The 27,614-nt window shown below is 40.1% G+C and overlaps 1 protein-coding gene across 1 annotated transcript; it reads right to left on the reverse strand.

Annotated features, from left to right (window-relative positions):
• Positions 1-99: 99 nt before the first annotated feature.
• On the reverse strand, positions 100-27,614 carry LOC127582163 (TNF receptor-associated factor 2-like). The gene is made up of 7 exons (XM_052037224.1): positions 27,482-27,614; positions 13,522-13,614; positions 10,962-11,027; positions 7,801-8,211; positions 6,044-6,221; positions 2,993-3,141; positions 100-1,047 (listed from the first exon to the last, which is right to left on the reverse strand). The coding sequence occupies exons 1-7, from the start codon at positions 27,515-27,517 to the stop codon at positions 820-822; spliced, it is 1,161 nt and encodes a 386-aa protein (XP_051893184.1). The 5' UTR covers positions 27,518-27,614; the 3' UTR covers positions 100-819.

Below are 27,614 nucleotides of genomic sequence, written 5' to 3' on the forward strand. Positions count from 1 at the left end.
AACAATGAATTACTAGAGTACTGTTACTTTAGTTATACGCACAACACAGCAACTGTTGTTAGCACAGCAAGGTGTCGTAAATTAGTAGGCCAATGGACATATAATCTTTTTGTTTTGGTAATATTGGGAAAAGTGTTAGATAGGACAGTAGGAAATTCCCTGGCCTTTCGGTGCTTATTTGAACAAAAGGAGAAGTCCCATGTCAATAACTCTTTTGAAGAATTGAATTTTGGAAACTGCAGCACGTCATTGTTATCATGTGGAAGGAGTTGATTTTTAATTTGTGGCAGGATTCAGGAGGGTGTGGCTGAACTAGATATCAAGGAGCTCATGCCTCCAACCTCGGAGCTCAGGAGCTTTAGGACTGGTCACATATGCAAAAAACCGATTCTCTCTTGAAGCTGGCAGGAGTGAAATGGTCATTGCCAGAAATGATGGAGGAGATTGGAGTAGGTCGCTGTCAAGGACCCAGTAAAATGCTCCCTGGCATCAGAAAGATGCGGGGAGGTCCTGTTAGAGAATAAAAATCTTTAACTCTTGTAGTCGTTACTTCATTTCCTGTGAATTAAGTCCTGAAATATTGTTCACTTTTATTCTACAGTGCAGAAGAGAGGATGATAAAGTACTATGTTTTATATGTCACATTACCTATAGTATAAATTACACAATGCAAAATGTGTCCCTAGCACCTAACTCATTTGCTCTATTACCGATGCAGGGTTTCAACCTGAAACGTCGGCAATTCCTTTCCTCCCGCAGATGCTGATCGACTCGCTGAGTTCTTCCAGCAGATTGTTTGTTCATCTACTGTATAGATTGTTATGGTCTGTTTGCAGGGATAATCTCGGCACCTATGAACATTTCATCACTGTCCACATACTTGGAGATGAACTGGTTGAACTCAGACACTGTCGCAAACGTGGAGAAACCACGTGGTGCGTTCATTCTTTCTACAGGCCTTTGTAAAGCTGGATCCTGGCCACTTGGGGTGCATATCTTCAGAATGGACTGTTGCCGATCTCTTGGATTTAGTATAGCAAGTTTCACCTGATAAAAGAGCAGGTACAATCTGAGCTTCAACTCTTGTACAACTGTATGCTAAATTATTGTAAACATGTGCCAAATGGTAGATCACAGTCTGCTACCTCAAGAAATGATACTGGATTCCTTTATTTTCCCCTTTGTCAGCATAACAGCTCTTCCTTGCTCAAAAATTGAATTACTCCCTTCCCATTGGCTCTACATCTTCACATAGAACAGTACAGCACAGGGACAGGCCCTTGGGCCCATGATGTTGTGCTGAACTAATAATTAAATGCCTAACTAAACTAATCCCTTCTGCCTACACAACGTCCATATCCCTCCATTCTCTGCACATTCATGTGCCTATCTAAGAGTTTCTTAAACACCATCCCTGGCAGCACATTCCAGGCACCCACCACTCTTAGTGTAAAAAAAACTTGCCCTGCACATCTCTTTTGAACTTACCCCCTCTCACCTTAAGTGCATACCCTCTAGTGTTAGACATTTGACCCTGGGGACAAAGATCCTGGCTGTCTACTCTATCTATAAAAGTATTCTTTCAAGTCAAACTTTCAATCAACTTTTTCTCTTTTTTTTCTCCTTTGCAGTAAAAGTACAAAATCAGTGCTCATGTTACTGTTTTCTTTGCTTGAGTGTAGCTGTAATGGACCATAGAAAATTCTGGTTTTCTCCCCCCTACAAAATAATGTTCCTAGGTGTGGAAATGGGATGAAGGCTTTGGGGAAGGAGTTGCTGTGACTCTACACAGTCCACTATTTCCCATTGTAGTCCCAGCTACATTCTGGTGCTGTTCCTTCACTTTTGGAGAAGAACTATTGTCATTAATGCTGGGCAGTAACTCCTGTAGTTTGTACCTGATTAGAAATTAGTGCAAACTAGGGAGTAGCCAGAATAGATTGTGAAGAGTGTCAGTGGAAGGCTAGTCCTGTTAAAGCAGGACTGGGGAGTAGCAATGCCCGAATGGAATAAAATGCTGAAAATTAGAAATTGCCAGAAATAAACAGCAGGAGTTAGCTGCTTAAAATAACCTGACCCCTAATGTACTTCTGAATATTTATCCATATTAAACATGCTACCTTAATGCAAATTGCTGTTCCTCGGTCTCTACTGATGATTCAGTGGCTTTTGAGGAGGTTGGTCAGTCAACCATATATAAACCAGATGTTTTTATTAAAATTCATTATTATTTGTGAGATTAAAAAAAAGTCTTGTAAAATGAGCCAGGTTATGCTTTTTTTCTTTATAGAAATAAATATTTGAATTGCTGGATGCTGCAAAGCTTTATAATCAGCCTCAGTGTCAATACAATGTTGATTTACATGAATACCAAGTGTATCCCTACTCCCCAGTCCTTCTTTGACAGGACTAACCTTCCACTGACACTCTTCACAATCTATTCTGGCTACTCCCTAGTTTGCACTAATTTCTAATCAGGTACAAACTACAGGAGTTACTGCCCAGCATTAATGACAATAGTTCTTCTCCAAAAGTGAAGGAACAGCACCAGAATGTAGTTGGGACTACAATGGGAATCTTATACCAAGTGTATAAGATGAAGATGACCTCACAGGAGAAAGTGCCCCAACAAGTAAGTGATTTCCCTATTTTTAGCTGGAAAGATCTCCTTTGCTAGGAATTTAACTCCTTACCAAAATAGATTTGGACAGATCACACATCATTTGCAAGAAACCAGCAGCTTTTGTTTTTAGCATGGGTACAGGACAACAATTATTTCAATGCACAAATTAGAGACATATGCCACTATGTAGGATGTTTTACCTTTGCACATAAGAAAGGCCACAGAACACAATAATGCTATTTGACAAGTACTTAAAACAGGGAGGGAAGGCAAATCTCCCATCTAATAGCTTGAACAAAAAAAAAGTGCACAAGGAAGAATTTGACCATGAGATTAGCAAGAAACTTGTATTGTTCCATGTTTCCTTACATTTTCTTTAAAAGGCCACTGAGTCAAGGCATCATATTGTCCCTTGAGTAAGATATAATAAAGTGAAATGTGTGTTCCCTTCGTGTCTTCATGGCCATTCAGGTAGATTCGCAGACACATCTTATAACTATATGTGGAAAAGTAAAATTCTGTGAAAGTAACAGAGAAAAAGGAATCAATTTTAGACCTTACAGAAATGTGTAAAATTATAAGAGGCATAGATAAGGTGCACGGTAACAAGTCTTTTTCCCAGGGTATGAGAGTCCAAAACTAAGGGGCATAGGTTTAGGGTGAGAGGGGAAAGATTTAAAAGGGACCTGAGGGGCAACTTTTTCGCACAGAGGGTGGTGAGTGTATGGAACGAGCTGCCAGAGGAACTGGTTGAGGCAGGTACCATGGTATCATTTAAGAAGTACTTGGATAGGTACGTGGAGGGGCGGGGCTTAGAGGGATATGAGCCGAATGCAGGAAATTGGGACCAGCTGGGTGGGCACTGTGGTCTGCATGGACTCATTGGGCCGAAGGGCCTGCATCCATGCTGTATTGCTCTATGACTCTAATTTAGATATATCCTCCAATTATCGTTATACTTTTACAGTAAGTGTAGCTCATTGGTGAAGCAGTTTAAATTCCTACACACATGGGGAAAATGAAATTCTCCTTAAGTTCCTAAATGGCCCTTTAAATATATTTTCAAGAGGAGAATGGAAATAGTGACAAAGGGCTAATTTTGTGAAGATGTAAAATAATGGTATTTTATTTTCATAGGAAATATAGACCTGTCACATAAAACAGCCCCTTAAGGAAAAGCTCAAGCAGCTCAAATTCCATAACAAGAACAGAATATGCTGGAAAAACTCAGCAGATATCTCCACAGAAGCTGCCTGACCTGCTGAGCTTTTCCAGTATTTTCCATTTTCATTTCAGATTTCCAACATCGATAGTTATTTTGATTTTCACTTACTGGGGTGTACATATTTCATGTTTTTTTACAAAATCCTATCATATAATTGTGTATATTTTACAAAGGTTAGTCATTTGAAAACTCTAAAACTATTAGCTTTAATTTATGTTCAAACTGAAGACAATTACCTCAGTATTTCCAATTGATAACAATCTTGGGGGATGACTTGTGCTGTATCCGCAGTTAATGTAGTAACATTCTTGTAATTAATATATGCTCACACCCACTCTTGTCATACTTTTGACATAGTTTGCATATTAATAGAAATAATGAGGCCTTTCTTGAGATGAGTATCAAAGATTTGATGGGAGCCGTGAATGGCTTAACATTCACACTGCCATAAAACAGTGTATCCTTCCATTCATCTTAAGCAAATTCTAATACAAAATGAATGTTTCAACTTTTCTATAAAGACTGTTTCAACTTTTGTATTTTTTTTGTTCTAAAAATTTTGATCGCATTGTGTGTGGTGAAGCTTGACAATGGCTTGATGAATAATTCTATACTGGAAATACTGAAGGGCTCAGGACTATAAGTGGTGCTACCCCTGTGGCAAATACAGTTTCACTCTGAGAGGTTTGCTAAGTTCTGTGAACTATGAGCAACACTGGATGGCTGTAGGAAATCATTTGTGCATATATTCCTCACCATTCAACTAGTTAGTTATTGTATTCTTAGGAAAAAAATAATCACAGATGATCAACATTCACAGCTGATCATCAGTGCAACTGAAATATTCAATTCTTTTTCCACCAGTTACATCCCTTTGACAACCTGCCATGAAATTAATGCATTATTATGACACACTGGTACTATCAATACACTTACACAAATCATCAGAATGGGACCATATTGTCATATTCCCTGCATGACAAAGCAGTGTAGATTTTCAATAACCTATTCAAAAATGCTCAGATCTTTTTAAATGCAGTCTGGAATAAATATAGATCACATCCTCTCTTTTCCTTTTTTACAGGAAGGAAACATCTGCAGCATTTCCACTGCTAAGGAACATTCTATTCCTTCCAATTTTCCCAAGACATAGACACTTTGCCTAGCTGAACATAATAAGGCTGTGAAAATGGAGAGGCAGAGTATTTTTTGAATGGTGTGAAATCAAAAGGTGTTGGGGATCGTGAATCACTGAAAATTACCATGCAGGTGCAGTAAGCAATTTGCAATGAAGACAAATAGTATGTTGTTGTTCATTGCAAGGGGATTGATGTACAATCTATGCTTGGTTGAACAGGGCAACTGGTGAGACTACATCTCTGGTGTACAGGTCTGGTTTCCCTACCCCTTGCAATAGGAGTGCGGTGAAGGTTCATCAGATTGATTCTCAGGTTGGTGGGTTTGTTAATTAAAGAGACCAGGTCTACTCTGCCTAGAATTCAGAAGAATAAGAGGTGATCTCACGTAAATGTGTCAATTCAAAATTAGGGACTGACTATTCAGGAAAAAGATGAAAAGAAACTTCTTCACCCAGTACCTGCCTGTGATGAATCTGAAGACTCAATCGCTGGGTATATTCAAGACAGAGATCAATAGATTTTTTCGGTAAACAAGGGAAACAAGGGATATGAGGTTAGTGCAGGAAAGTGGTGCTGAGATATAAAAAAAAGCCATGATCTTATTGAATGGTGGAACAGGCTCGAAGGGCGGAATGGTCTCCTGCTGCTTCTGTTTCTTATGTTCCAGACAGAACCAAACAAACTAAGGTTTACTCCAAAATATTCCCTGTATGGGGTGCTGGGGGTGAGCTGTTGTGTCAAATGTGGAGTTGTCACGTACACCACAGATGGTGTCACGATAATTCCTATCCCGCTGTATAAGACTACTGAACGGTTCCCTAGTATGATAAGGTGGACTCTTGACCTCACGATCTACCTTGTTATGGCCTTGCACCTTATTGTCTGCCTGCACTGGACTTTCTCTGTAACTGTAACACTTAATTCTACATTCTGTTATTGTTTTCCCTTGTACTGCCTCAATGACAGTTGTAATGAAATGATCCATATGGATGGCATGCAAAACAAAGTTTTTCACTGTGCCTCAAGATATGTGACAATAATAATAAACCAATTTACCACTGGAATCCAAGTAGGGCTTTGTTCCATCGATGGCTTCTTGCAACCTCTTTCTCATTTGTGGGATTTTCCAGATAAATACACCACAGTGTGTCATGGTTTCCAGTGCTATGATTTTTGAGGTACTGTCTTGTATTGACTGCTCTGTTTGATGCATTCTCGACTCAAGCATTGCCAGCTTTGTGAGACAATGTTAAAAAAAAAATTGTTAAAGAAGATGTTTACTGAATCAGATAGGTGCTAATCAATTTACTGTAGTCTGAAATAGTTGAATAAATTAGAAGTTCTTAAAATCTCACTAACAATCAAAAACTTGCAAAAAAAATCAAAGTGCTGGAGGAACTGAGTGGGTCAGGCAGCAGCTGTAGAGGGAAACAGACAGTTGATGTTTCGGGTCAAGACTTCCAAATTTCTGTTGTACGGTAGGAGACAATACAACCCATTGTGACAGTTCAAATTAATCCTACTTCCCAGTTCTCTCTCTGCCACCCTGTTTCTTAACAACAGGAATTCCTCAGAATACAGCAAAATAAGGAGAATTTTTTTTTGGGTGCTGTATAATTAGGCCCCTGAAGATGTAATGTCAATATAAGACTGGAATAATGACACAAAAAAATTAAAATACTTAAAAGAAAGTAAGAGGTGATTAGATCCAGAGTATCAGTTTAATTTAATCCATGGAAGCAAGATGCAGGCTAACAGTGTCACTTATCAAAGGGAGACACAATATTGCTCCCAGGAATTTCTTCATATGAAGAGTGATCTTTCATGGAATCATTACCCAGGAAGAACACGGGTGAAAATTCTGTAAAGCCTTCAGAGCAATAAATGGAAGCTGAATTACTGAGAAATAATGGACGGGATGAATCATTTTCCTTCTCCGTAAAAATCTGAAGATCTTTACAAAATACCATTATGTTTCCTGACATTTATGACCCAAAACATTGACTGCTTCTCTTTCCACAGATGCTGCCTGACTTCTTGGGTTTTTCCAACATTTTCTGTTTTTGCTTCAGATTTCCAGCATCTGCAGTTTTTTTGGTTACCACTACATTACCCTCCCACGCTGGAATGGCACAGTTGTCTGGTTTAACTGCATTGGTAATAACCAGATTACATTGCCACCAATGTCTTTGGGTCTTGATTGAATGAAATCCCAGACAGACTTGCTTAAATATCTTGGTCTTTTCCTGGAATAGTTACATACCAGTTGGACCGTACAGTAGCAGGTGGTGTAGCAACTTAATGTCATATGGAATCTGGATAATTACTATGGCAACAAGATACAGTGCTAAGTAGTTCTAATGTTTCTCTGCACACTCAACTCACAGCCAAGATTCCCTTGGCTGGACTATGTGAAGTAAAGGAAACCGACCAGGAAAGAAATCTTGTTTGCATTTTATGGAAGTACGTCCTTGGCAAGACAGCCAGTTACAATGTCCATCACCCTCTTGGTGAAGGGTAGCCTGGGTGCAGGGGATTGGAGCAGCAAAGGAGACAAAAATTGAGACCAAACAATTATGCTAAAATTTCTCCTTCCTAGAGCTTCCTCAAGTTGTATTGATCCAAATGTGAAGGGACAAAAACACTCCACTGGCTTATTGTTAACTTTTAAATGCTTCAGGTCAAAAAGGAAATAGAACCGGGCAGAACAAACACAAAAGAAACTAAGGTCAACAGTTATTCATTTAGGCTTTCATGTGGCTTTCACAAGTAAAAAATCCTATTAAAATCAAGGAATTAATATTTTAGCCAACCTTATTTTCGACATCAGTAAACAGCTGGTCATTGCTCTCTGTCTGTCTTTTCAAAGTGGCTACAATCCTTGAGCATTTGTTAATCTTCTTTGGCACTGCAGTCAGCTTGTCTTCAAAGGCAGCAAACCTGGTCTCGATGATTGTTTCACACTGTTCTGCTGCTTCCAGGAGCTTGCAGAATTCTTGCAGTTGTTTGCAGATTTCATTTATTTGCTGATCATTCTGAAGAGCTTTGACCCTCAGTTGTGCCTTATCAGTTTCTCCTTCCAGCTGCATTAAAGTTCTTGACATATCTGGTGGCAAGTTGGCAAGAGTTGCTGTCTGATTGAGCTTTGCGAGTTCATCCATTAGAAGGTTAAGGTGTTGTCTGACAGATCCAACTTCGTGTTCCTGAATCTTTGATCTTCCTCCCTGGAAAAGAAAACAATAAGCTTTATGTAGCAACTGAGTTTTGTGGAAATGGTAGAGGAGAAGAGATGTGTACTATTTGAGGAAGGATTCTCAGGCTTAGCAAGAAGATGAAGGAATGTAAAACAATGTTTTGTTACGATGGTAGCACAGCAGAGGAGCCTCTCAGATTGGAATTGACAGGAGAGAGGTCTTGTGGTGTGACAGAATTAGACGTAAATTATAATGACTGGAAATATTTGGAATTGGATGTGTTGGTATTGGTATTGGTTTATTATTGTCACTTGTACCGAGGTACAGTGAAAAACTCGTCTTGCGTACCGATTGTACAGGTCAATTCATTACACATTGCAGTTACATTGAGTTAGTACAGAGTGCATTGAGGTAGTACAGGTAAAAACAATAACAGTACAGAGTAAAATGTCACAGCTGCAGAGGAAGTGCAGTGCAGGTAGACAATAAGGTGCAAGGTCACAACAAGGTAGATTGTGAAGGCAGGGAAAGAATCATGGGATCTGTAAGTACTGAGGCAGATTCCAGTAAGTAAATTCAATGGAGGGGTGGTGTTGAAGATGCATAGCTTGTGGAGTCTGGGTCAGACTTTGGGGATGTTGGGCACCAAGGTAGCTTGGGGTGTAAATGGCCGGAAAATTAATGCTCTTTTTCCTCCCCAACCTCGTACATTTTCCCCTGATATCCAGTCCAGATCCAGTACTACTGAATGCCACACTCATCCCACTGGTCTGACATTACCATCTGCTCTTACGTTTTCCATGAGACTCCCACCGCCGCCATTTTCTTATGCTGTGATGCAGGAAAATAGTTCCTACAGTTGTATGTACGGGATATCAAAGGGGATTTTGCAGGGTGGCAAGGTGGGGTCTGAGAGTGGTGGATTGCGGAGTAACCAAGAATCCGGCAACAAATAATAACACATACAGTAATGCTCTGCTCGGGATATCTTTTCTTAAGGTTAAAGCCTTGAAGTCACTTTTCATTGGATTTCCCTCAAATAAGTCGTTAATTTTCCTCTGTGGAAATGATAAATGGGGAGAATGTGAAAGGAGATTTCAGTGGCATCGTTTCCATTACTGAAATCGCTTTCTACATTCTCCCTGCGCACTGGTCTGTTTGGAACATGAACCCACTCTATTTGTTTGATTTGACAACAGATATTCTTTCCTCTCTCAGTAGCAGAAAGTCCTGATTTCACCCACACCCTACTGGGACCTTTTTTAAAACTGCAAAGACAACTTCAGCTACAGTGGAGGAGCAAGAAATGCCACAAGTACAATGTGTGTAGGGTAATTAAAATGTACATTTATTCCGGCAATGTCGAATATTAAGTAAATTTATCTAATAAGTAGATCTGACTGAATAACATATGCACCTCAAAGTCAGAAAGTAAAATGGTGCACAACGTGCAAACGAAATATACAGCCAAACAATACAAAGCCATTGTGTGACAGATCCCTGCGAGCCCTGTTTTCAGTATCATGACAAGTTTTCATGAGCAGTGATGATTCCTCAGGTGTTCCAGTCACACTCTGACTGAACTAGATTATGGTAACAAAACATATTTTGGAAAAGTACAAAAACAAGATGTTACTTCTTCATTGCCAGGGCAGCCAGAAGAGGCCCCAAAGGCAAACTTTCATGGCTGAATCACTTGCTTGTGCAAAACAATGAGATTATGACTATTCTTTTACATCAGCACTGGCTTCTGGTAGTAACCTCTCCCTTAGTATCTAAGAGTCTATCGATCTCTGGAATATCCTCAGCAACTGAGCCTCCATGGCTCTCTTAGGTATAGTCCAAAGAGTCACTGGGCTCATCTGTCTTCAATGGCCAAAACCTTATTTTGCAGAAAATAAGGTTGTCCGCTGTTTCAGAACACCCAGCCAGGGGAACATCAACTCTGCATCTACTCTGTCAAATCCTGTAAGAATTTGTAATATTTCAATGAGATCATGTCTCATCCCAAGAGTCAATCAGGTAACCCTCCCTGCAACCCCCGCCCCTCTTGCATGAGGTAGGGAGTCCAGGGCTCCATATAATTCTCCCCGTGTCTGTGTGGGTTTCCTCCGGGTGCTCCGGTTTCCTCCCACATTCCAAAGACGTACAGGTTAGGAAGTTGTGGGCATACTGTGTTGGCACCAGAAGTGTGGCGACACTTGCGGGCTGCCCCCAGAACACTCTACGCAAAAGATATATTTCACTGTGTGTTTCGATGTACGTGTGACTAATAAAGATATCTTGTAGTTACAAACTCAAAAGAATTAAAACAGATTTGTCAAACATAATTTTCCTTTCATAAGTCTATGCTGACTCTGCTTCATCCCACTATAGTTTTTCAAGTATTTTGTGATCTCTTCCTCAATAGTCGTTTCCAGTGTTTTCCTTGCCTCTCGTGTCAGGGAATCTCATGCTCTATAGTTTCTCACTCCCTGTTTATTGAGGCACAAGAGACTGCTGGAGATTTGGAGCAATACACAAAAAGCTGGAGGAACTCGGTGGGTCAGGCAGCATCTATGGAGGGAAATGAACACTCAACGATTCAGGTCAAGAGCCTTCACCTGGACTGTTTAGTGAGGTTACACTTGTTCTCAGCCAATGCAGGTACAGTCAATTGGTTAATAGATGGTGTTAAATGACACCCGTTATCATCACTTTTGTTGTTGCACCTTGAATTGGGATTTTGAACCTTGGCATTTCTGCAAGGTTTCATTGAAAGACTTTATGCAGGGGCTCACCTTGAACCTGCAGCCAACTGCTCTGAAAAAGCAGTGGTTCTTCATTTTGAACCCTTTGTCTTCACACTGCAAAGCAAAAGATTTATCAATAAATAGTATTAAGTAACAACTGCACTCCATTATCTTCACTTTTACATCATGGCTTTAGTTAGCTACTATATCTGGGATATGTTTCTAACGCAATATTGGTATAATAGAAGCATAGGATCATACAGCAGGGAAACAGGCCATTCAGCCCATCACATCTATGCTGACCAGTGGGCACCCATCCATATCAATCCCATCTTTTGGCACTTGGCCTTCTATGCCTGGGTGATTTAAGTGTTCATCTAGACACATCATGAACGCTTCCTCCACTCTCTCAGGCAGGTGCTCACCACTCTCCGGGTGAGAAAGGACCCCTCAGATCCCTCCTAAATCTTTTACTCCATACCCTTAATCTCTGTCCACTAGTTTTATTTTTGGTATAGTATAGAACTCATATAATGTTTTTAAAATAGAAATTTCAGGAAATACTTTTTGGACCACACCGCATTTGTGGAGAAATAGAATGAGTTAATGCTTCAGGTCTGGCCACAGAAGCCATCTTCTGTGACCAGAAGCATCTTCTGTTTTGCTTTTGTTCAAAATTAAGGTAATGCTGATTGTGTTGTATAACGTTGTTGCAGTAGGACATCTGGAGATTACAAATCCAAATTACATTCAGGTCAGTTGCATACATTGAGTGACAGGCAAAAATTGACGATAAGATTTTACCTGCACAGCAAAGGCACCAGTGAACAGATGGAGTGAAGGTGATCCCACAACTGATTAAAGCTCTGCAGACCTCCACCATGTAAATGGTGGTGAGTGATTAAACAGCTAACAGCAGGAGAAGGCTCCAAGGACATTCCCAGAATGTAGCTGGGCCCAGAATGTGAAAGCTGAAGCAGTGATTATTGTCCTATCAAGAGTATTGGTATTGGTCTATTATTGTCACTTGTACCAAGGTACGGTGAAAAACTTGTCTTGCATACCAATCATATAGGTCAATAGTTAGTAATGAGTGCATTGAGGTAGTACAGGTAAAAACAATAACAGTACAGAGTAAAGTGTCACAGCTACAGAGAAAGTGCAGTGCAATAAGGTGCAAGGTCACAACAAGGTAGATCGTGAGGTCATAGTCCATCTCATTGTTTAAGGGAACCGTTCAATAGTCTTATCACCATGGGATAGAAGCTGTCCTTAAGCCTGGTTGTATGTGCCCTCAGGCTCCTGTATCTTCTACCTGATGGAAGAGGAGAGAACAGAGAATGTCCCGGGTGGGTGGGGTCTTTGATTACGCTGGCTGCTTCACCAAGGCAGCGAGAGGTAAAGACAGAGTCCAAGGAGGGGAGGCTGGTTTCTGTGACATGCTGGGCTGTGTGTCCACAACTCTCTGCAGTTGGGTCTGCATTCACTGGAGTATAAAGAATAAGGGGTGACCTTACTGAGACATAAAAGATAATGAGGGAGCTGACAGGGTGGATGTTGAGATGCTTTCACGGATGGGAGAGTCTTGAACAAGGTGACACGGTATAGGCCATCCCTGGATAATGAACAGATTCCATTTGAACAGATGTCTTTAAGTCAAGTTTGTCCATTATTTGCAAAATACACAAAAACCTCTTGATATGGTGACCATACCTCCGAATGGCATCAAAAGCACAAAATACTGGTAAGAAAGTACAATTACTAAAACTGGAGAGAGAGAGAGAGAGAGAGAGAGAGAGAGAGAGAGAGAGAGAGGAAACTAGTTCTGCTGTTCGTAGGAATGAACATATGAATGTAGGAATGAACGTTGGACTTTTGAATGTAATAATATGGAAGCTCGATCATATGTAAGGGCATCTATAAGTTGGTCATTTGTAACTCGGAGACGGTATGTACTTCTTAAAGGGCAAGTCATTTAAAAACGAAAGTGCATAGAAAATTCTTTTAGCAGAAGTGGTGAATCTCTGGAAATATATACCCCAGAGGATTGCGATGTCTAGATCATTAGAAGAATTCAAGGTGGATGGAGATAAATTTTTGAAAGAACAGGGAATTGAAGACTGTGGGGAACTGGCAGGGAAGAGGAGTTGAGGCCAGCGGAGATCAGCCATGATCATATTGAATGGCAGGGGGTTTGAGGGTCCTGGTGGCCACCTTTTTTTTGTGTTCACAACTATATTCAGCCACAAGTTTAATCCATCTTGGTGTCTTCCTGAGTTCACCACCATCGTCGAAGCCAGACCTCAGTCAATGCAATTCACTCCACCCAACATCAGGCTGAAACCATGGGACGCAGCAAAGGCAACAGGACCGGATAACGTCCCAGCTGTAGAGCTGAAGGTTTGCGATCCAGAGCTAAGTGTGGCTTTAGTCAAGCTCTTCCAGTACCATCTCTGTTGTAAAGAGGAATGGCCACTGTAAATATTATCCTAACACAAGTGTAACAATGTTCTTGGAATCGTGTTTGTATTTGATTCTTGAACTGAAGCGTACATTGTATTCTGATTAGCTATAATATTTATAATTTTATATTAAACCTACTTCATACCGTTTCACTTGATGTTTTCAATTTGCCAGACATCCCCACATCCATCTTCGCTTCCTGACTTTCAAGTCCTGCGTGCACGTCTGCTGTATGAGCCTGTGTGTGCAAAGACACCATCAGGACAATGACAAGTTTACAGGTTAATTCCTTATCTGGGGCAACACTCACATCCTCTTTGTTCAGGCTATTTCATTCACGCAAGCCTTTACTGGAATTCTAAGGAAGCCACCAGTTGAATGGTGTCCCACCTCTGTGTAGCAGAGAGTAAATGCACTTCCTCTGCATTCTTCGTATTTCCTTATTACATACAAGAAGCCCATGCTGGTACACTGTGTAATCCTATTCTCCACCAAATTCTGTCTGTAACCTATTCTTCCCCACATTCCCATCAGATTCTACCACTCACTTACACCCAAGGGATAATTTACAGCGGCCAATTAAACAAGCAACCTGTACATCTTTTGGATGTGAGAAGAACATAGAACATAGAACATTACAGCACAGTACAGGCCCTTCGGCCCACAATGTTGTGCCGACATTTTATCCTGCTCTAAGATCTATCTAATCCTTCTCTCCCATGTAGCCCCCTATTTTTCTATCATTCATGTATCTATCTAAGAGTCTCTTAAATGTCCCTAATGTATCTGCCCCCACAACCTCTGCCGGCAGTGCGATCCACACACCCACCACTCTCTGTGTAAAAAACTTACCCCTGACATCCCCCTTATACCTTCTTCCAATCACCTTAAAATTATGTCCCCTCACGTTAGAACATTTCGCTCATCTGTGCAAAATGGAATCGGTGCTCTGAAATAAAAACAGAAAATGCTGGAAACACTCAGCAGGTCAGGCTGCATCTGTGGAAGGAGAAACTGTTTACGTTTCAGGTACGAGACCCTTCATCAGGACTGGGAAAGAGAGAAAAGCAAGTCACTTTTCAATAGGGGATAAGGTGGGGCGGGGGGTGATGGGTAGAGCAAAGGGAATATCTCTGATAGGGTGAGACCAAATGCGGGAATGTAGCCGTTAGAAGCACATTGTGCTCCTTCACCTGTGTAATGTGTTGCTAATAGCATGCCCAGCAGGACAAGCTGTACTATAGAAGAAGCAAAACTGAGCCAAAATGATAACAGGTAGTAGTGGCCAGTTCTGATATAGATTGAAGTAGTGAGTTACCTAAAGCTGGAGAAGTCGGTATTGAGTCCAGAGGCTGCAATGCGCCCAGATGGAAAAATGAGATGTTGCTCCTCAAGCCTGCGTTGAGTCTCATTGTAACAGTGCAGAAGGCCACAGATTGGCAGGTCAGAGTGGGAGTGGGCAGGCATCTGGAAGCTCAGGGTCACTCCTGTGGACTCTGCAAGGTCACCCAATCTGCCCTTGGTTTCTCCGGTGTAGAAGGCATTCTTGGGGGCACATTGTGAACTCCAAATGCAGAACACTAAGTTGAAAGAGTTAAAGTGAATCACTGCTTCACCTGGAAAGACGGTTTGGGTGCCCGAACGGTGGGAAGAGAAGAGGTGAAAGGACTGGTATTGGACTCCAGCATGGGAAGGAGGTATAAGACAGGGAGTGGGAGATGGGGATGGGAAGAGCAGACTAGGGAGACACAAAGGGAGTGTCTCCTTCGAACTGCTGAAAGGGGAGGGGAAGGAACAAGATTCGTCGAATCATGTTTGAGCTGCAGAAATTGCAAAGATGACCGTTGAAGGCAGAGGCTGGCGGGGTGGAAGGTAAGGGCCAGAGCAACTCTGTTCTTGCCTTCCCAGGAGGAAAGGGGGTGAGAACAGAGGTACAGGAAATAGATGAGATGCTGTCAAAGGCTCTGTCCACCAGGGTAAAGGGGAAGCCATGTTTCAGGAAGAAGGGAGGCGTTTCCCTGTGGAAGGTCTCATCATTGGAGCAAATGCGATGGAGACAAAGGAACTGGGAGAATGGAATGAAATCCTTACGGGAAGCAAGATGGAAGGAAATAGAGTCCATGTAGCTGTGAGAGTCTTGCAGAGGATGTTTGTTACTCAGTCTGACTCATATACAATATGATCAGAGTAGCTCTAGATGATGAAGAAGAGCACTTTGAAATATATAACTGTATTTAATTATTTTAATTGATTTAAATTATTTTAAGTTTCTAAAATTGATTGTGAACCCCACAAAAAGTCGTCACGTACAGTCTCATCACCAGAACAGAGATCCTAGAGGAATTTTGTTTGCTGAGTGAATAAACACCGTTTGTTGCAACGTACCAACCAGTCTGTGGAAGAACTCAGTGGGTCAAGCAGCATCTGTGGGGGGAAGAGAATTCCTTTATCCCCATAGATGCTGGTCGACCCAGAGGTCCCCCAGCAGATTCCAGCATCTGCAGTCTCTTGTGTCTCCTTGTTGCAAAGTTACACTTGTCTGCTGTAAATCTTGCCTTAAGTCCCAACCCAGTGGTTGGTACGGTAGTGCCAACAGGACGTTCTGTGAGTTACCAAGGACAGTGAAAGGGAAGGAAGGATAGTAATCACCTCCAAAGAAAAATGTAACAATTGTCGCAGAGTTAACGTGCTTTGATCGTTTCAGATGTATTTGGATGACTTTGTAACTCTTGATGCAGAGACGTTTTGTAGCAAATTGATGCTCAGTGGGATAGAGTATTTTGTGTTGATCGCTTGATGTAGCTGCATTTCTAGATGGACATACCACTGAATTACATGCTGGATAGGATTAGGAGTTGAACTCATAAAAATCAAGATGATAATTGATTCAATTTCATTTAGTGTGAAATTGTCATAATTAACGATCTTTTTTGCATAAATATAAACAGAAAATAGAGAAAATGCCTTAGCTGATCAGAGTTGTGATGGGGAGACTCAAGTGACTGCAGACGCTGGAGCTTGTGTTGTAGGGTTGTGATGACATTAAACCTTCTCTTGTCACAGGTGCCTGACCTATTGAGTATTTTCAGCATTTTTATCATCTATTACAAAAAGGAACAGGTTCTTTGTAAAGGCACTTACTATTGTGAGAGAAGTTTGCTTAAAACTATTGCCATCTCATTATCATTGCACAACCAGTGAACTAAAGAAACTTTCTGGAGTTCTCTTTAAGGACTGAAGAAAAATTAAGCACACAAGGGCCATCTGGTGGTTATTAATGGGAATGGCAGCAGTTTGCATTGGGCTGGTTCACTTTTGCAAATAGGAAATGTGGGGGTGGAATTTTCCCCAGACTTTTAGATTGGCAAAAGATCGCAGGGGAGCTGGCCTTGAAACAAAATAGCATCAATTTGGTAAAAAAAAACTCTTTGGACCCTGGAAGATCCAAGACCTTATGTGATCTCATTAGAACCCAAAGTATTTTGCAGCCAGTGGAATATTTATAAAGTTATAACCACAAACAGTAAGTTAATGACCAGAAAATCTATTTCAGTGATGGTGGTTGGGAGATAAATATCAGTAAGGACTGTAAACTTCCCCTGTTCTTCATCAAAGCAGTGCTAACCCTTTACGTTACAGAAGGCGGGCAGGATCTGGGTTTAATGTGTCATCTGAGGATATTCTGATGGTGCAGTACTCCCTCACTGCAGTGGTTACTGCATCTTCTAGGCCTGACAAGACTTGAAACCACAACCTGACACTAGTTCTACAGGGGAAGTGATGGTTATTCAGACTCCAAGAACCAAGCAAATATGGAGCCTTGTTCCAAAGTTCAATTGATTTTGAAATGAAAACAGGAAATGGTTGAAATACTCAGCAGATCAGCATCTGTGGGGAGATAAACAGTTAACATTTCAGGTCAATGGCATTTCATTAGAACTTAGAAATGTTAGAAATCCATTCTCCATTCATTTTGCCTTGTTTATCTGTCAAACCAGTTAAAGGCGAAATTGCAAACTTCCTTATTACCTTAGCTTATGATAACATCCAATGGTAAATGAGGTGAACTGTGATCGAAAAATCCCTTACCAGTGATGTTCATGAGTGCTGTCACTGCAATTCTACAGAGATCAGGGAAAGTCCCTGTTGATTTATTTACAAAGATGAAACCGTTTTTTTTTTCTTTACAGATTTGGGGAGGAATGGTGGATTGGGAGAAATGAGTGATGTGTGCAAGATACATTGGAAGAGAGAGAGAGAGAAAAGGAATGAAAGAAGGAGTGGAAGGCAAACAAAAAAATGTCTTGCAGAAGAGCCATTGTCCATGTTGAAACCAGATCACCAAACATCAGTGAAGTATTCAGCTGACTGCAACATATGTGGCAGTTTTGTTCCAAAGATTTAGTTCTAAGCGCAACTGATAAAGATACTTTACATCAGGCATCCTTTGAAGAATTTAATGAGAAGGATAGAGCCATCTGTGGGTTCCTACATTCACATATACTCACAGTTAGGCATGACCATGATCCAGATTCCTGCACTGAAGTCAGCACTTGGCAAATATTATAGTGATGAATCTAATTCTTGCTGCAGGAACTAGCTGTTTACGTTATTCATGTAGAAAATAAAGGTTATGTAATTTCCCCCATTTACATGTCAATATTATGTAAATATTAAAACAAAATTAAAGTTGTTATTCTCTACTAATGAATTTGGCTAAATCATAACAATGAGTTCTTACTGAGCAGGGGTTAAAGAATGCAGGAACATGGGTCCTTGTTATGTTCACTAGGAGACTATTTTTTCCCAAACTGGGATACATGGTATTGTGTAATTAAAACAGCTTAATCACTTTGCTGTTTCACTTTGTCATGAACTTTACGATGGTGAAAGTGAAAGTAAAAGTATTTAAAGTCTATTTGATGTGTCTGGAGTTCACCCTCTTTTGTTGCACCAAGCTGAATAAAGCGCTTGCACCTACTCCAATTTTCTGTAAAAATTCACATAATTGTCCAGAAGTATGTGAGAATAGTATGGATCTCACAAGTGACGGCACAGAATCTGTGCGGGTTCGCATTGGGACCTCTGTGCAGAGCTCACGGCTGCTACATCATTGCTGTGCTGACCACTGGAAAATGAGTCAGTGCTTGAAGAACTCTCTCCGTGACAGCCATAGTGCAGTGTGAAAAATGGCTGCCTTAGAGATGAAGAAAAACCTGCTGGCGGAGAAGGAAATCGTGTGTCAGGTGAAGTAAGACCCCATTAGGCTGTTTGACTGATGCCTGGGGTACTTCAGTGGCTAATTATACCTGGATATGCCCAGGCCAATCTCCTGCTCATCAACACGAGAACTGATCATTAGTGTGTACTACATGGGTCCATACTTCTGGGCAATTAAACTTTTAGCCAAAGTCCAAAGGCCGTTAAGAGTTTGAAAATCATATTTGTGTTCTAGTTACACTGTCACCTTTTTATATTTATGTTCAGACTGTTTATATTATATATGTACCCTGTGGTGGGACACAACCATTGTTTTGCAGGCAGCTCACAGTGAGAATCTGAAGAGGGGACCATCATTGTTATACATTTAATTTATGGATCAAACACCAGCTTTTCGAAACTTTGTGTGGATGGAGAGGGACAGCTGAATTTCATAGATTACAGCATGGAACAGGCCCTTTGGCCATTAAATTTATGAACACCATCAAGCACTCATTGACATGATCCAATTTATTCTCCCCACATTCCCATCAACTCCCTCTCCCTGAACTTCCCCCCCCCCCCCCAGATTCTACCACTCACCCACTCACCCACACCAGGGGCAAGTTATTGCAGCCGATTAACCTACCAACTTGCACATCTTTGGGATATGGGAGGAAACCGGAACACCCAGAGGAAACCTATACGGTCACTGGGAGAATATGCAAACTCCACACAGGCAACACCGGAGGTCAGGATTGAACCTGTTGCTGGAGGTATGAGCCAGCAGCTCCACTGGCTACACCCCTCTGGATTCCTCTTTGGTTCCTGTTATGATAGATACCATCACACTGCAGATTTGGGCCTTTTGCCAAATGTACAAGCTTGAAAGTCTCAAAGCACACTTCCCAGGACTTATTGAACCACTCTTCCTTGCAGTTAATAAGCAACTTCCCTTTGGGAATAACCAATAACTAACAGAAAGCAAAAAACTCTGAAAGGTCCTATTAATCATCCCAAATCAATACCTTCACCATGCCACAAATAGAGATAAAAGCGACAAGACTAATTATAAATAATGATCAGAGAAACTCATGCTCATAATTAAATAGAATTTACACTGCGCAGCACAGAAACAGGCCATGAAGCCCAGTGTAGCAACGCTGCCATACATACTCAACAAAAATGTCCTATCATCCATCTGCTTCATCCCAGCCCTTCAGTGTAAGTCTCCGTTCTCTTTTCTCTTGTGTACTCTCTTAGTTTGCTCAAGCACATTCTGTGCCATTGAATTCCAAATTCTAAACCATGAACTGTATAAAGACATCTTCCAGCAATTCCCTGCTGAACTTACTGGTAGATATCTCATACTTATTGACTGTAGTTTTGAATTGACGCATAAGATGAAACATACCACACCTACCCTGCTCAATCTCTTCACAATCTTAAAGGAGGCTAATTGAGGAGGAAAGTTAATAAGGAGCAAGAAACAAACTGCTGAGGGAGCTCAGTGGGTCGAGCAGCAACTGTGAGGATAGAGGGAGTGACAATGTTTCGGCTCAACCTGGACTGTAAACAGTTCCTCTCCCCCCCAGAGATGCTGCTGTGCCCACTGAGTTCCTCCGACAGCTTATTTGTTCCTTCAGATTCCAGCATCTGCATCCTCTTGTGTCTCTAAGGTTAATAAGGAAGTGTTCTATTCAAGGTATATAAAATATGTTTAAAGAAGCAAAGAAAGGGGAAAGCCAAATGGAGTGACTGCTTTTTCCGAACACCCTCCGTATCCAATACCTGTGAGTCCAAGCCTCCGGTTACTGTCACTTTAACTCTCCAACTCATTCCATCCTGATTCCTACACTGCTCTAACCAAGCCTGATGCAAGCTGAAGAAACAAGATCTCATCTTGAGGTGAGGCACCTTCCAGTCTTGACTTACTGATGAATTTCAGATTTCAGCTAATTAATTATTGAGACACAAGAGACTGAAGATGCTGGAATCTGGGGGCAACACACAAAAAGCTGGAGGAGCTCAGTGGATCAGGCAGTGTCGATGGCGGGGAATGGACAGTCGACATTTTGGGTGGAGACCTTTCATCAGGACTGAAGGGTTGAGACCCTTTATCCGCATGAATCAACTTGACCTGAAACATCGACTGTCCATTTCCCTCCATAGATGCTGCCTGACCTGCTGAGTTCCTCCAGCTTTTTGTGAATTAACTATAGCAGTCTGTGTACTTCACATTTCCGGTAATCCCACCTTTGCCAGTAACTTCCTTTTTTTGTTATTCACTGAATACTTTACTACCACCCTTTACCTCTCTCCACCATCCCTTTTATGATGGAATCTTTCCTGTCCTCCACCCTTTCAGAGACCTTCCCTCTTGTTCTCTCTCCCCTTCGCTCTTTCTTTGGATCTTTAAACTTTTTTCTTCCTTCCAGCTTTTCCCAGTTCTGATGAAAGATTAGCTCTGTTCCTCTCTCCACAGATGTTGCCTAACCGTTGGGTATTTCCAACATTTTCCCTTTCAGGTTTCCAGCACCTGCAGTTCACTACTTTTGAATTATACAAAATATTAAATGTTTTGCATGTGTTAAATCCAGAATGTGTAACTCGATGAAGATTGGAAAGCAGGATCAAAGGATGTAAATTTAGAGAAAAATAATGTAAACCGATAGCAAAATCTGTATCAGTCAAAGCACAATGAATGTTTGAAGTAACTTGAGAGTGAGAGTAGAAGTACTTGAAACATCAAAAAGAGAGTTTGATTTGGAAATGGGAGAGCTGGAAGGTTGTTAAATCTTCTGCAAACTATACACAGAAAATCTGAATTTACATCCAGTAAGTTACAATGTAGTGCCAAGACAAGACATGCAAGGTTGGATATCATGCAGTGCCTGTCTGTGCTCTAGTCTCACTCTTCCCCAAGACAGAATAAAAACAGCTGAGAGAAAATGTAACATAAATAAACGTAAATCCTCTCTGATTCACTTGCCTTTGGACGCCCTAATTACTGTTTTCTTTTATCATCAAGAAAGTGTTCTGGCTGAGGTTTACAAGTAGAACTATTTTCTGCTCTGACTTTGCAGGGTCTTGGGATATCCCCAGAAGAGGCATCGGAGGGAGGGGGTGGGGGCGCGCAGAGAGGAGCAGGAGGGGGGGAAAGAGGGTGAGGGGGTTGATGTATATGATCTCACCTAACACCCCACAGCACCGTTTCAAAGACTAGCACTGGGCATTAGAAGGTCATGTTCAGAAGGAGGCAAGCCTGACATTATCAGGCTGTAGTCTGGCATGTCAGAGGGAACCTGGTGTGGACATGCACCAGAGGAGGGACTATGTATCAAAGAGTGTAGATGAGAACCACAGCTGGGATGCTTTCACAACGGGGCTATCATGAGAAATAGACACCAGCTAACGTATCCAGTTTCCAGGCCACGAATTTTACTAATTATGCAAAAGCTGTGTATGTTTGTGAATAATTTACATAAAACATAAATGTGATTGAAATATCCATAGAATATTACCAGGGAATCCTTTAGTAATCTAATCCATGAACAGCCTTTAGTTAAATATTTCACTCGCAGCATTCCCGTCTCTCCTATCCATTGCCTTATCTGACTATGTCTACAGCATGGAATTCCAGAAAAAAACATATATAATAAAAGATGTTTATGAATAAGATACAATATACTGTAGCTGTGTAAATTCACAGTGATGTTCATGTGCATGTTCTTTGACTGTATATACTGTCATTGGGAGATATTGTTGTTTCTATTCCAAGGGAATTGCCAAATGTTATGTATGAGTGTTCTCAAAGGAAACGTAACCAGGGCTCAAAAGTGCACAAATAGCACTGCAAATTGATGAGGTAGGCCTGTTTTGGTCAATTATAACTTTGATTCAACTATAACCAGTTAGGTTGAATGGCCTGTTTCTATAAGTTACATGTCACAGTTCTACTGTGTTTAACTTTTGTGAATCAATGAGAAAACAGTAAGCTCCACCAGAAAAAGGATCAATTAACATTTATGCAGCTCTTATGTTCTCATAATATGAGAGGGAAGGACCTGTGTTTATATAGCATCCTTTACAACTAATGAAGTACTTCTGAAGTATAGTCACTGTTATAATGTGAGACATTTCTGTGATTTCATATGAGTCATCTAGAATCAGGTGCTTAAATGCACCAGAAATCTCCACATGGATTAAAGAACTGTCAAAATGAAGTATATTCAGCATCTATGGGAGAAACTGCTATCACAGTTCTGCACTCAATGAGGTGGCCAGAGATGGACATAACATTCACTTCTCGATTATTAAATCCATTTTCATCCATTTTCTGAAGTAGCAATCAAATCCAGGGTAAAAGCCACAATGCAGTGTGAGTGTTAACCTAATGCTGTGTGGATTTGCTGGATTACTGGCAGGACAAATTTATTCCAGGGTGATATCTTCATGGGTAAGGACAACCTTATCCTGCAAGCCGTGATAAAATACTAATTGAGACATTTACATGGATCAATTTACATATTTTTTGATTAATGTTTACACATTGGAATATAACACTATTGAGTGTGGGAAATCATCAATCACTCCACTAAAATAGTCCCTCGCTACAGCTAGAGTGTAATCTGTTTTAACCTAGATTTTCTCAACATTGGAAAATATAAGCTAAACAGGAAACAAAAACTAATCCCCAAAGTAAATTAAAATGATGGATGGTCTTTTGTTAGTACTGCCTTGTATTTTCGCAATAGTGATATCATGTTAAGAGTTATATGGAGGACTTCAATGAGTTTCATAAGGATGTGTAGGCAGAGCGATGACCTTCATGATCAAAATGTTCAGAGAGAATCAGACAAATAGTTCATTCAAACAAAATATGCTTGAAAACTTAACATGTAAGACAGCATCTGTGGAAAGAGAAACAATTACGTTTCAGGTCTGGGACTCTTCATCAGAACATTAGAAATAGTTAGTTATGCCACTTACATTTAACACTACATTAACAGCAGTTGGAAGATGCCCAAGTAAATCACAGAATGGTTCCAGCATAGAAGGGGGCTATTCAACCCATCATGTCTGTACTGTCTCACTACTAGAGTAAAATTCTAGTCACACCCACTGGCCCTTTCTCTATACTGTTGCAAAAGTAGAAATTAATGTTACACACCTTATAGATATTTGTATAAATGTTTGCACAAAATACTGCACAAACACGACCTAAAATAAATGGTGATTTCCACTGGGATACTAGAGTTTAAGAAGTACTTCTGTTAAATATGAAAACCATTTTCTTTTTTATCATGTCAAGGGCAATAATATTATCTTCAGTAACAACTCCTTCCTCTGCACAGAATTGGCATATTACAGGGTACCAGGTGAGAAAATAAAGAGCAATTTAAAATAGATGTATAGAGGTAATTTTAAATTGGCTTTAGGTCTGAAATGAAAAGGAAATGTTGCAATACACAAGAATTATGATGGTATCTGAAAAGCAATTTCTGGTCTGATGAGAAAAAAAGGCTTGCATCCAACTCATTAATCTCTCTTTTTAGATGCAGACAGACCAGCCTTGCCTTTGAAAAACAGTAATTCTCTCAATGATTTTAATGTTAGATCAAAATTGTTTCAGTTGCATTCACTACAAGAGACATATGACTAAGAATCTGCTCTAACTTAGGCCATTAGACCTGAAATGTTAACTCTGTTTCTCCTTCCATAGATGCTGCCTGACCTGTTGAGTGTTTCCAGCATTTTCTGTTTTCATTTGATTAACAAAGTGCTTGAATCTAGCCATTCACCCATTTTCTAATCATTAACCTACTCCAACAGGAACTGGACACTATCCATACAGTTGTGGTGCCCAAGAGTGTTCTGCATTGGGTACCTCAGTACATGCTGACACAGATACCAGATATATTTTTTGGAACATTCTCCCCTTGGTTCATCAGTAGGGGAGGGCTATGCATGGGAAATGTATTAACATGAAACAACACTGTCTCTGATTGTGTAAGAGCTTCAGCCATGATTAATTCTGTTCTACCTTGCACAGAATCCATTTGCATCTGTAACTACTCCTGAGAAATAAAAGATGATAACAAATCAATGATAAATTATAGCTAGTTGGATAGTGCCAACAAAAATTAAAACACTATCCTCAGATATGAAGTAGGGTAACGTAATACACATGAGACTAGACCATCAACCCAGACAATGAAGTTTAAAATATCACAGTAAGTTGGGTAATTAGTGGATGGCATTAAAAAAATTACCAAGCAACTTTATGATTGACAAAAACCTAATTACTTCAGGATAAGGGGATTTGATATCTTTATGTGTAACCAGTTCCACATACTATTTTTCTGTACACCCTCTAAAGTAGTTAAATCAAGACTCAGTTGTAAAGTTAAATTATTTGAAGCCATGAAAACAAATGATGGGCAGTACATCAGTATTTTTCCTCCAATCCAACTCACACCCCATCACCACCCCTTCTCACACCACACTCACAGCAAAAATATCACCAATTCCTTTTTATTTTCTGGGGATACGCATACAATTGTAACACTCAAGCAGGGACTACTAAAAGAACTTGAATAGCAACATGATTCTTCCTTTCCAGCTTCTCACAGTGCAGCAATACTCCCTCACTTGAATCAGAGATCACTGAATTTGCCAACAAACATTGCCCAAAAGTGATATATGAATCACAGCACAGTTAACAATCAAACTTAAAACTTGACCAAGTTCAAAATTTGTTGAAGTACTATTATTTGTGTGTTCTGCATAATCTAAACCATATTATCTCTGAAATTTCTGCAGGAGGTTCTGTGAAACAATTGCAACTAGATTTTTTGTATCAAAATACTGTACCGTGGAACAACAAATCTATCCTGAAGTTCTTCATAGAGGATTTCTGTTAAATCCTTATGGTCAGATGTGGTCAACTATTTATCCACAGAAAGGGAAAAAGCAATCTTTGCAAACCAATAATTCTTCTAAAGCCAATCCTTTAACTTGCTCTGTAGATACTGAAAAATAATGGATTGCATAACCATATGTGTTGTACCCACATGGAGAATTATTAAACCATCTGGGCAAACCACTCTTACCTTAGTGCTGTGGCCTATTGTAATCAGCTGCTTCAGAAATGAAAGTTGCTATGGTTGGGAATTCTCACAATATTTTTGTGAAATCACGAATTCCAATCTCAACTCCAACCCACCACAGCTTTTCAGCACCAGGGAAGAAAGACAGTAGAGTGATGCCGAGGAATGGAGTGAGATGGGAACTATTTTCAACACACAGTAAGGCTCCAACCATGAGTCAGGGATTAAAACAGTAAAATTGGACTCAGTTGCACTCATTTTTTAAGTGCTTGTGCACAGGTTATCCAGAGGAAATACGTAGAATAAGCAGATCTTAATGTTAACCAGTCAGCAATAGTATTTTGCGGTGTGGCTTTTTTTGGATCTCATTGCTCTGGTTAACATCCTTTCCTAATCACGTGACTGAGCACGGGTTATACAATGTGAAGGACCCCCACCAAGCCCCAACCAACAAATGCTATTTAAAGGGATCATCAAATGCTTGCTGATGATCATCAACTTTCTTTTAAAAGATACATGAATTAAATACTTAAAGTTTATATAGAGTCTCAATGTACACAGAGGAAGATAATTTCACCTATAAATATGCAATTCATTTTTATTTAATTCATTTTATAATGGTTGCATTCAACACAACTCTCCTGCAGAACTAATATAATTTTTATTAGTTGTATTTGCGGACAAAAAATATTTATGTGTTGTACTGTTTATCAAAATGTTAATTTTGAGCATCTTCCAAAGCCTCGATTCAGCATTGTAAATACCCATTAGCAGACAATGATGGAGGCTATGTCCAAACCAGGGTGAAGGCAAATAGTTTGAACTCAAAGCTTCCCTGTAATTTCTACTGGGTGAGGGACTGAACTATACTTGGGGATGGAGAACCGTGGAGGCAAAAATATCATCACCTTATTGCATATTGCATTGTCAAATAATCCAGTGAAACCAGACTTTATGCAAATCCATATTTTGTTTTCAGAAACTCAGCTGCAGCTATCTTGCTCAACTTACAGACATGAGTTGCAGCTCAGATAGGGACACTGACTCATGACAAAATGTTCCACTGGTCAGGGTGAAGAAAGATTAAGACTGTGTAAGAGGTCAGTGAACAAGAGACAGACAGAACAGAGAGAAGTACTACTTATATCTGGTTGGATCGTGCCAAGAAATTAAAACAGTGTGCTCAGAAAAATAATATTTTAGTTAATAACAGACATAAAAAATACCTTCATGATATCACAGAATATAAACAAACTGCGGAAGGAAGGCTTTGAAACAAAAAAATTGACATTTATCCAAGACAAGTACTTTTGAAATTGATGTATATTGGTACAGAGTGATCATTGTGTATCTCAGCATCCTACAGGTACAGAGCACTTCCACACTTGTCACAGTTCTAGATCTTTGAGTGTTAGGAACAATGAATCGATGAAATGAAATGCTCATATTGAACATCAACGGCAGCAACTGTGGTCGGGATAAGATGGATTAGAATAACCTTGCACCTAAGAACATTGCATATGCAGTAACTTTCTCTAGAATGGTATCAAGATTAAATGTTGATCCTAAAGTTCAAAAAACATCACAAACACTTGTTTACAGTTCATATTCTTGATCTGATCACTGGTGAAATATTATTGCTTGTTAATCCTTAACCATAAACACGCTGTTTTCAGGATCTGCAAAGAAGCATTACTCATTGAGATGAAATGAAACAAAACAACAAGCACAAGTTGTTGTCAACATATTTTTACAGAATATGTACAAGAATTATTCCCTAAAAATTCAACTTACCAGTTTTTCAAGCTTTCTGTAGTTATATTCAGCCATTCTCTTTCTTAAAACTGACTTTTATCTGTGAAAACCACTATGGTGAAATTGATATGTACTTTGTTGAAAGAATTTAGCTGCAGCTCTTGGAATTCCC

Source organism: Pristis pectinata, chromosome 23 (assembly GCF_009764475.1).
Source record: "Pristis pectinata isolate sPriPec2 chromosome 23, sPriPec2.1.pri, whole genome shotgun sequence".
Lineage (NCBI taxonomy): Eukaryota > Metazoa > Chordata > Chondrichthyes > Rhinopristiformes > Pristidae > Pristis > Pristis pectinata.

What these genes read in the sequence shown, in the direction of transcription:
- LOC127582163 (XM_052037224.1), bottom strand. Translation starts at nt 27,517, where the DNA reads ATGGCTGAATATAACTACAGAAAGCTTGAAAAACTG. An exon ending in TTACTGATGTCGAAAATAAG is followed by an intron (nt 6,222 to 7,800) that starts GTTGGCTAAAAT and finishes TGTCTCACAAAG; the next exon opens with CTGGCAATGCTTGAGTCGAG. An exon ending in GCCCTACTTGGATTCCAGTG is followed by an intron (nt 3,142 to 6,043) that starts GTAAATTGGTTT and finishes TTACTTTCACAG; the next exon opens with AATTTTACTTTTCCACATAT.